The 11,269-nt window shown below is 38.8% G+C and overlaps 2 protein-coding genes across 2 annotated transcripts; one reads left to right on the plus strand and one right to left on the minus strand.

The window, feature by feature from the left end:
* Positions 1-7,614: 7,614 nt before the first annotated feature.
* Positions 7,615-9,178, plus strand: LOC132546075 (uncharacterized). Its single transcript, XM_060209770.1, has 2 exons — positions 7,615-7,621; positions 8,229-9,178. The coding sequence occupies exons 1-2, from the start codon at positions 7,615-7,617 to the stop codon at positions 9,176-9,178; spliced, it is 957 nt and encodes a 318-aa protein (XP_060065753.1).
* Positions 9,179-9,441: 263 nt separating this feature from the next.
* LOC132546076 (uncharacterized) lies at positions 9,442-10,914 on the minus strand. The gene has a single exon (XM_060209771.1). The coding sequence runs from the start codon at positions 10,912-10,914 to the stop codon at positions 9,442-9,444; it is 1,473 nt and encodes a 490-aa protein (XP_060065754.1).
* Positions 10,915-11,269: the final 355 nt, after the last annotated feature.

Below are 11,269 nucleotides of genomic sequence, written 5' to 3' on the forward strand. Positions count from 1 at the left end.
TAAACTGTAATATGTCCTACGTCTGTCCGGAAGGCAATGTAGGAAATGATAGACAATACCTTTGTAAGTCTGTGAGACAATGTAAGACGTGATTCACACCTGGAATTTAATTTGTGTGCGAACCGTGATAAGTTATGTAACACATACTACTCGAATAACCGATTCCAACACTTAAACCACATCTGGGGAACTTGCATCAAAGTTTTGTGTATTACGTCTCATGCTTGTCAGCTACCATGACCACTACTATTTAATAGCGTTTTGAAACAACCCCATGCTCATTCACAAGAAATAGTCATTGTCCTCGTATCCCCGTGTCCATGAACTAGGAGTTACCTCCAGCGTCCATAACCTGTGAGTTACGGTCCATCCTATACTCCTACATTGATAGCATGGACGGCGGGACACTGCCTACCTGAGACAACTCCCTTCCAAGGTGTGGTCGTTATCACACCTGTCTGACACGTGTACGAGTGGAACACGAGACAGGAAGATCACAGGTGTGAGGTCATTCTGATTATAAACACTATTAGGATCGTTTTTAAGTGTCGTACAGTAAGTTAGGCATGTTAAAGCCGCTGACGATTAAAGAAACTGTAGTCGATGTGTACTGACATGTGGTCACGGTACAGTGGATACTCCCAGCCACGGATCATCGGACAGCCTAACAAAATACTTGGATATGTGTCCTATGGTGTGTAAAGGTAGGTTTGATGGGAATGCCGCGACCTACTGTTCTACGGAAAAAAACTTATACCTAGATACAACTCTACACGGCTTGTAGAGACGATATAAGTCTATATAACTATACACAACTGTAGAGTCTATATGACTGTCTATTATACAGTCGTGTAAGTCTATATAACTATATACGGCTGTAGTGACGTTATAAGTCTATATAATTGTACACGGCTGTAGTGACGTTATAAGTCTATTCAACTATACACGGCTGTAGTGACGTTATAAGTCTATTCAACTATACACTACTGTAGTGACGTTATAAGTCTATTCAACTATACACGGCTGTAGTGACGTTATAAGTCTATATAACTATACACGGCTGTAGTGACGTTATAAGTCTATATAACTATACACAACTGTAGAGTCTATATGACTGTCTATTATACAGTCGTGTAAGTCTATATAACTATATACGGCTGTAGTGACGTTATAAGTCTATATAATTGTACACGGCTGTAGTGACGTTATAAGTCTATTCAACTATACACTACTGTAGTAACGTTATAAGTCTATTCAACTATACACGGCTGTAGTGACGTTATAAGTCTATTCAACTATACACTACTGTAGTGACGTTATAAGTCTATATAACTATACACAACTGTAGAGTCTATATGACTGTACACGGCTGTAGTGACGTTATAAGTCTATATAACTATACACAACTGTAGAGTCTATATGACTGTCTATTATACAGTCGTGTAAGTCTATATAACTATATACGGCTGTAGTGACGTTATAAGTCTATATAATTGTACACGGCTGTAGTGACGTTATAAGTCTATATAACTATACACGGCTGTAGTGACGTTATAAGTCTATATAACTATACACGGCTGTAGTGACGTTATAAGTCTATATAACTATACACGGCTGTAGTGACGTTATAAGTCTATATAACTGTACACGGCTGTAGTGACGTTATAAGTCTATATAACTATACACGGCTGTAGAGTCTATATGACTGTCTATTATACAGTCGTGTAAGTCTATATAACTATACACGGCTGTAGTGACGTTATAAGTCTATATAATTGTACACGGCTGTAGTGACGTTATAAGTCTATATAACTATACACAACTGTAGAGTCTATATGACTGTCTATTATACAGTCGTGTAAGTCTATATAACTATATACGGCTGTAGTGACGTTATAAGTCTATATAACTATACACGGCTGTAGTGACGTTATCAGTCTATATAATTGTACACGGCTGTAGTGACGTTATAAGTCTATATAACTATACACAACTGTAGAGTCTATATGACTGTACACGGCTGTAGTGACGTTATAAGTCTATATTACTATACACGGCTGTAGTGACATTATAAGTCTATATAATTATACACGGCTGTAGTGACATTATAAGTCTATATAACTATACACAACTGTAGAGTCTATATGACTGTACACGGCTGTAGTGACGTTATAAGTCTATATTACTATACACGGCTGTAGTGACATTATAAGTCTATATAACTATACACGGCTGTAGAGTCTATATAACTTTACACGGCTGTAGTGACGTTATAAGTCTATATAACTGTACACGGCTGTAGTGACGTTATAAGTCTATATAACTATACACAACTGTAGAGTCTATATGACTGTACACGGCTGTAGTGACGTTATAAGTCTATATTACTATACACGGCTGTAGTGACGTTATAAGTCTTTATAACTGTACACGGCTGTAGTGACGTTATAAGTCTATATAACTATACACAACTGTAGAGTCTATATGACTGTACACGGCTGTAGTGACGTTATAAGTCTATATAACTATACACGGCTGTAGTGACGTTATAAGTCTATATAACTATACACGGCTGTAGTGACATTATAAGTCTATATAACTATACACAACTGTAGAGTCTATATGACTGTACACGGCTGTAGTGACGTTATAAGTCTATATAACTATACACGGCTGTAGAGTCTATATAACTTTACACGGCTGTAGTGACGTTATAAGTCTATATAACTATACACGGCTGTAGTGACGTTATAAGTCTATATTACTATACACGGCCGTAGAAACGTTATAAGTCTATATAAATATACACGGCCGTAGAAACGTTTTAAGTCTATATAATTGTACACGGCTGTAGTGACGTTATAAGTCTATATAACTATACACGGCTGTAGTGACGTTATAAGTCTATTTAACTATACACGGCTGTAGTGACGTTTTAAGTCTATATAACTGTACACGGTTGTAGTGACGTTATAAGTCTATATAACTATACACGGCTGTAGTGACGTTATAAGTCTTTATAACTATACACGGCTGTAGTGACGTTTTAAGTCTATATAACTGTACACGGTTGTAGTGACGTTATAAGTCTATATAACTATACACAACTGTAGAGTCTATATGACTGTACACGGCTGTAGTGACGTTATAAGTCTATATAACTATACACGGCTGTAGTGACGTTATAAGTCTATATAACTATACACGGCTGTAGTGACGTTATAAGTCTATTCAACTATACACTACTGTAGTGACGTTATAAGTCTATATGACTGTACACGGCTGTAGTGACGTTATAAGTCTATATAACTATACACGGCTGTAGAGACGTTATAAGTATATATAACTATCCACGACTGTAGTGACGTCGTCTGCCTATTGTACAACTCTAGTATTTTAATGAGGTCGATACAAGGTAAGATTAACCTAGAGAAAAACTAAATCAATATTTGTTCTTTCGTTAGTTTAACAATGTCTCACACGGAATTGAAATGTTGTCATTCCTTATTATTTCCCTTTGTTTTGTTGGTGGGTAGAGAGATATCTGATCTACTATACCGTTCATTTAAGTTGGGAAAACACTCATAAAAATTTATCATTGTACTTGTTAAAAGGAATGTAAAGTTGATATGACTTAACAGATACACTAAGAACTGGAAAATGATTCACCATAAATATGCATACCTGTAGTGATGGGTCATTTTAACAAAATATTCTCACGCTAAAACCTTACCGTGACAAACCGACAAACCCCAATAACCGCATACCGGTACAGCCTTGTGTAGCTGTAATGTCACAGTATCCTTGATATCCTGTGTGTTGGTGGCGATTACATCACGAATAGAATTGTTTTAACTTATTTACATTATAATTATTGTACAGAATAATATTTGCATACTGTAAATGGAGTTTATCGTGTGCTGTTGTGTACGGAGTTAACACAGTAGAACGGGGACTGGTTCTCGCTCAATAAATCTTCATCAGGTATGTTAGTACAATGTCATTTTCTCATTTACAACCGGAAAATTGTTTCATAAATGCGTTTCAACAGTCTTTTAAAATCAATAAGTGTTTTTATGTAGTTTGCAGTTATACAATGGTCCACCAGGAAATGACACATGCTTTTTGTATAGCACCTTACGTAAGTTTCTACTTCATAACTCGACAAGCGTCTGGAAGAAAAAAAAGAGGGGGATTTGATTGATAAGTTGTGAGCATTGTATTGAACAAGTTAAGCATGTCTGTCCTTTTTCAGCTCTACTATTCCCTGACTGTTTATGTCTGTGTACCCGAAGACTGGTGTCATTTGATCAGTTTATATCGAAGGGGTAGAACTTTTAAGTACACAAGGCAAAGGAGCATGAATTTAATGTTTACATAAGAAAGACCTAGGACCTAGGGATATCCATACTGATATGGTAGCAACATTAGGGAACAATATCCCTTCACATGCTACAGTGTAAAGGTAGCGGAATTTAAGCGTGGCAGGAGGAGCCTTGAGGACGACACCCGTCCTGGAGGGCCTGTCACTGTTGCAACCCCTGAAATGACCAATAAAGTACATGATATTGTTACAGCAGACAGGCGAGTTGTGTATGTTTCCTTTGATCCCTAGTTGTGCCTGTTTGACTTTGGTACTGATCAGAAAAAGGAAATGGCCAAAAGACGGCCATAATGGATTTTTATTTTGAAAGATTGTTATCGCTACGTCTTTAGAAATACGGCATAGATATTTCTCAAATTCCATGTACAGGTTCCTCTTTGTCTCTAGTTCTTCCTGTTTGAGTTTGGGACTGATCAGAAAAAACAAATTAGCCGAGAGGCAGCCTTCTTTGATTTGGCAGGTAAAGATTATCATCGCTATTTCTGCAAAAGAATGTTCACATTTCTTATCATTAAGAGCAAAAACAGAGAAGAGAAGAGAAATGAGGCGAAAGATCCCACTTTCAAAAAGCAAATAAAGATCAAACAATGGTGGGCGCTAAGATCCCTCCGGGATCTCTATTTTTTTAAAGTATGTATAATCGCTCGATTTCCAACCCGATATTCTCTGTATTGTGATTGGTTAAGACGATCATAACATGAAAGAAGAATTTTAAAGATTGGTCTGTTTCATATTTGTTGTCAGCTTTCCTATTTTATTACTTATGTTATGATCACACGTGCAATAACACGTGATTTGGTGATGGCTCTCATTAATTCGAATGTGACACCAAAACAATATGGCGTCATATACATTGTGACGACATAGATTTTTGACAACTCCCTAAACAGAGTTAATCGGTTGGAATGAAAATACACAGGATAGCTAGGTTTCGTTAGGTGTTATACATCAATTGTTTCCAGAACCTTAAACACGGACAGTGAAAGGAGGGTATTTTCCAATTTTGTTTGAACCTGATATACATGTTTATGGGTTTTGAAGAATGGTAATTACAACGGTAATATTGTCCAAAACATCATATGCATTTGGTTGCCATGGTAACCAAATAAGATCTATGATTTAAGGGATCTTGTCCAGACATCTCTTAGACTTGAAAAAATTAAGAAATTAACAAAAATGTTATTAGCCATTTGTAGATGTGAACGCATTTTTAATTGGTTGCCTTGGTAATCGGGTTACCCTTCAAATTTATCCGTGTATTGTCCGATTCTTCATATGTCCTTGGAACAATTTTATTAAAGCTTTGTCGAATTGTGTTACTTATAAAAGTCCACAATTTGACACATCATATTTCCAGAATCGTTGCCATGGAAACACAATTAAGGTTCCATTGTCCGAGTTGAGGTAATATCTGATTAAGCTGTATATATTGCATGGCGAGTACTTGGGAACTATTTTCCAAAACCTTGCTTTTTCTTTGGTTGTAATGGTAGACATACGAAGACTTATGACTGGAGAAAATATTTTCATAATTATTACTCTTAACCCTGAGAGTGGTGAACTGAATTTAAATGAAGCAATAAAAGGGAAAACAAGGAACCATACCGAGATGTGCACGTATTGTTTATGGCCCATGCAACGTATAACAAGAGAATGATACATGTCTAGAAAAAGCCAAGGTCATATATAAAACGTTTGTGTCACTGGGACTGAAACTTAAACAAATGATGTGTAAAATTTGTACATCTGCGGACGTATTAGCTATCACCAAGATAACCTTCCTGTTATACCAGTCTTCAAAAATGTCGTTACACGATACAAAAAAAAGTTTTTATGTTATATGAAATAAATTTTACACTTGATTCTTGAAATTCGTTACGAGTTTCCATTCATTCTACCGGGCCAGAAGCTCGGTAAAATTGTATTTTTTATTTTTATTTCGAGTATCTACATGAACCAATCTTTTCTATGTAATGTGCAACTTATGGATCTAATTGAAAACTTGAAAAACCTTCGTTTAAGTTAATGGTAAAGTTTGAATTAATTATCTTCTGTAACGTAAATGTCAGCTCGCATTATGATATCCTGTTAATGGAAGGACAGACTTCCCCGTGTTACCTTAATCACTGAGACCATCAAGTCTATTGTCATTAATGTCGATCTTTCAAATTACATTTTAATTTCAGGAAATAAGAATACGTGGACATTGTGAAATTGTAAAATAAATCCCTATTTAAACTGACATATATTATTCAGTTTGCTCGAGTTCAATCGTCGTTATTGGATAACGTAAACAGAATGTTAAATACACCAGTGCGTAATATAATGTACGTCAATGTGTCCATGAATTGTCAATGTATGTAACACGCCAACAATTACCCTGTGTTATATATACTTTAGGGGAAATTATTTCTTCAATAACGACACAGGAGAATTCCCTCGGGCTTCCGCCGCTAGGTGCCATCTATGTCATGTATTATTGATCAAACTTTAGAAATGTCAGTCGTTTGTTACATCACTGTTTTATATCTATTGATTAGAAGAAACATATGTTTTGCGCGCACGTGTGAACGTAATGGTAATTATCGATTGGTAACACACTTCCGTGAATTATAGATGTATATATATATGTACAAAATGCATTCACATCGTGTATCATGCATAATCTGTTACAGGGGAGGTAACTTATCACAAAATGACCTGAGATGATTAAGCAGTTCGTGCTATCTGTCCTATTCATGTCTGTGACCATGGAGTTAATTAACGGGAACCAGAACAATGGTGAGTCAAACGTCAGATACGAGACAATAATTGATGAGTCAAATGTTTGATATGAGTCAATATTTGGTGAATCAAACATCACAAACTGGACAATGCATGGAGAGTCAAATGTCTTATATGGGTATGTGTGGTGAGTCAAACGTCAGATACGAGACAATAATTGATGAGTCAAATGTTTGATATGAGTCAATATTTGGTGAATCAAACATCACAAACTGGACAATGCATGGAGAGTCAAATGTCTTATATGGGTATGTGTGGTGAGTCAAACGTCAGATACGAGACAATAATTGATGAGTCAAATGTTTGATATGAGTCAATATTTGGTGAATCAAACATCACAAACTGGACAATGCATGGAGAGTCAAATGTCTTATATGGGTATGTGTGGTGAGTCAAACGCCAGATTAAAGTCGATATGTGGTGAGTAAGGCAGCAGATACTAGACAATGAACGGTAAGTCGAAACATCGGATACGAGGAAGGAAATTATGAGTCAAACATCATATGAAAGACGATATGTAGTGGGTCAAACGTCACACACAAGACATTATATGGCGATTCAAACGTCAAATACAAGACAATATATAGCGAGTCAAACGTCAAATACAATACAATATATAGTGAGTCAAACGTCAAATGCAAGACAATATATAGTGAGTCAAACGTCACATACAATACCATATATAGTGAGTCAACCGTCTCGTACAATACAATATAAAGTGAGTCAAACGTCACACGCAATACAATATATGGTGAGTCAACCGTATATACAAGAAAATATATGGTGAGTCAAACGGAACATACAAGACAATATATGGTGAGTCAAACGGAACATACAAGATAATTTATGGCAAGGCAAATGTCAGATAATAGACATTTTGGAGTCAAATACGATATCAAGCAAAACACTGAAATTTTCACGATGTTTTGTTTTATAAAGCACTATCTGAACACTGAGATCATGTAACGACTACATTCTGAGACCAAACAAAAGTCACCGGACAGTCTAATGCACCCGTCCTGTACCTATCACACTGACCGTCAATATTTGTATCTTCCAGGTAGGCTGGACTCGCCGTGTGAAATCTTAGACTGTACTAACAACGGTGTGTGTATGGAAGTAATGTCGACAAACGGAAGTGATTACCACGCGTCCTGTAAGTGTAGTGAGCGATACACCGGAAGTAGGTGTCAATATAATGTTGTCTTGAAATATCATTTAACGACATCTAATTCAGTCAAGCTAGAGATATTACGAGGACAATCAAACGACAGTAAACACAATTTCGTGGAGACGTCAGACAATGGATCAAGATTCACTGTTCTCTATTGGACTAACTTTTCCACGTTTGCTTGTACAATGGCCTCAAATGTAAAGTTCGGGCCAACGACAATCGGAAATTTGGAGCCAGACACGAGATATACGTTTTGTGCAGTTTCCGGTATTACCGAGTTCTGTCATCACTACAACATGGATGACGGTATACCTGTCAATTGTGTGTTTATTACAACATCCGGTCCTTCACACGATAACGGTAGTCCTGTTTATATAGCACCGCTGGTGTTGTGTTTACTCTTTGTTATAGGGTTGTGCATATTTTTGGCAGTGGTTATCAAAAGGAAGTATATACAGTGTTTATACAAATATCACCCTTGTTTGTCGTCAAAGGCAAAAAGTGATACGACCGTCCTGTATATGGGAGTAGGGAACAGACGGAAGGGAAATTACTCTAATAAACACTTGATGCCTCTACCTGAACGCCCCCCACCTGACATTGTGTTACATCCGCCGTCCAGTCCGGGTCGGCCGCAACATAAACTCGCACAATCCACGCGCGGCTACACGTCCACGTTTTCAGCCAAGAACGAATCGGCCATCCCACTGACCACGGTCATTGAGTATGGGCCTACCGGCGACGCGACCACTGCCTCTGAGAGCCGCTTCAGTGGAAATAATTTATGTTCTGCAGAAACTAGTCTTATCATCCACTCTGTTGACACCGAGAGCTAACTTACATTAAAGTGTAAAACCTGTTTTGTGACTTTTTCTTAAAGATAAACATATTGTATGTATATTACGATACAATTATAAAGGTAACACAAAACCTGCACATTTTCATAAAAACCTCAGACAATCAACACAGTGCAATCACGGTATGGTCAGCTAGCAAACAGAACGAAGTATAGGGGGGTAAACGTGCTGTTTAGTCCTATCAAGCCCAGTACATGTAGCTGCTAAAATAATCCCGGATGTGCTATATACATGACTTGTTTCTATAGGTCCTCCTCCTCATGCTCCACTCTATGTTTCAATACCCTAACAGTTCGCCCTACGAGTCCCACCCAAAGCACACCACCCTGTTGACTGATGGTGTGTGGGGCTGCGTCACAAGTGTACACTGTCCTCAGAAGGTGACCTCGTCCTCCGTCTATCTGAAGGACAGAGTGCGTCGCCCAGTCCGCAACGAGAATGTCACCCATCCTATCGAAACACACGTCGTACGGGTACCGCAGCAACTGATGGATATCGCTCCATCTGGTGGTGTCAGGGTAACGGAACCGGATACAGAGCTGTTTATCCATGACCTTGATGTGGGGATGTTTCCCTGTCCGCGATCCAGAGATATATTCGTCATAAACCACGCCATCATTATCGGCCACCGCAATATCTCCCGTCTGGGAACAACAGGCCAAATGGTGGGGCGTCACTGCGGACTGTGTACAGGGAAGGTCATTAGATGTCACTGTGTGGCCGTCCTTTGTGTACAGTCTGATGTCCCCCGCCACACCCACCACCACCGTACAATCTACCGTGACACAGAGAGACATGGGTGACAGGTCCGTTACGATCCTAGTCACTGGTTGGTCCAATATCTCACGGACGGTTCCGTCCTCCCAGCAACAGAACCAAACCCTCCCTGTCTCGGGACAGAGGGCCATGTGACGGACCTTAACTCCACAACAGACCTTTTCCTTAACGAGGCCTTGTTGGTCCACACGGTATATGACGCTATCACCCCAGTGTGACAACCAGGCCTGGTCCTGTTCGCTCTCGATTGCACGACAAGTGCTGGCGGTCGACAAGTGCTGAAACTGAGATAGAATCGTGCACGTTTTTGCACGTTGATACTCGTGATGAAGTCCATCTACAGTCAATGCACCTAACATATGTTGTAGTTGGGCGGTAACTAGGGGGCGAGGACAATAGTTCACCATCTTAATCTTCAATGGAGCGGATTGAAACATCTGCGCCAATTTCATTACTTCTGTATCCGTTCCTGACCTGATGACTTCCTCGCAAACGTCCACCTGCGGTATTTCGGATTCCCTCTCTTGGGATGTTTTGTAGTTTTCTATGAGTTTGGCGTTACTGCGTTCGATGTCTGTGCATACATTTACTAGCCTGTCGACTACAGCCTCAACAACACCTTTCATCGCCTCCCCCTGTCGTCTGATACTTGTTCTCAGGGACTCGAATGAGCTTCTGTTCTCTTGTAGTTTATCCTCTGTGTCGCCCGCGCTGTCATTGGACTGTCTACCTGTTGAGGAGAGTTCGTCTATGTATTGACGAATGATTTCTCGTTTTCTTGGTATGACGTCGCTGACGTCAGTGAGATTGTGACCTTGGTGTAGGTCATGCCGACACTCCTGACAAACTAACTCCTCGCCACAGTCCGAACAGACGTATAAAAACTGTACACCATGATGGTGGCTACATCCCGATTCTTCTGTAGAGGAAGACGCCATCTTCTTTATAGTTAAAAATTTCTAGGCAAACTTCAAATTTACCAGAAAGTTGATTAACACGACACATATTCAGCAGGTGACATATCGCTGTGTACCTATATGAGCGAGAGATCCAACACCCCATATATCTTTCTATTTAATTACACTGTAGTCTGCTACATTGTGTGAAATCCACCATACAGAACAGACACCGCCCATCTATTGTCTATATCGCGTGTTAGGTTATGTGGGTATACACAAACTTTAATTTACCATATAAACAAGTCCAAGGTGTTCATGCAGTCTGTCTGTACATTCTTCAATGTGTTTGTTCTAAGTTGTCAAAGATTACCAGCATGTTGACCTACACAAACAT

This window comes from Ylistrum balloti, unplaced genomic scaffold (assembly GCF_031769215.1).
Source record: "Ylistrum balloti isolate Yb309-2 unplaced genomic scaffold, AGI_CSIRO_Ybal_v1 Utg369874, whole genome shotgun sequence".
NCBI classification, from domain to species: Eukaryota; Metazoa; Mollusca; class Bivalvia; order Pectinida; family Pectinidae; genus Ylistrum; species Ylistrum balloti.

Bases quoted from the DNA above. Each gene is read 5' to 3' on its own strand.
- LOC132546076 (XM_060209771.1), bottom strand. From the start codon at position 10,914: ATGGCGTCTTCCTCTACAGAAGAATCGGGATGTAGCCACCATCATGGT.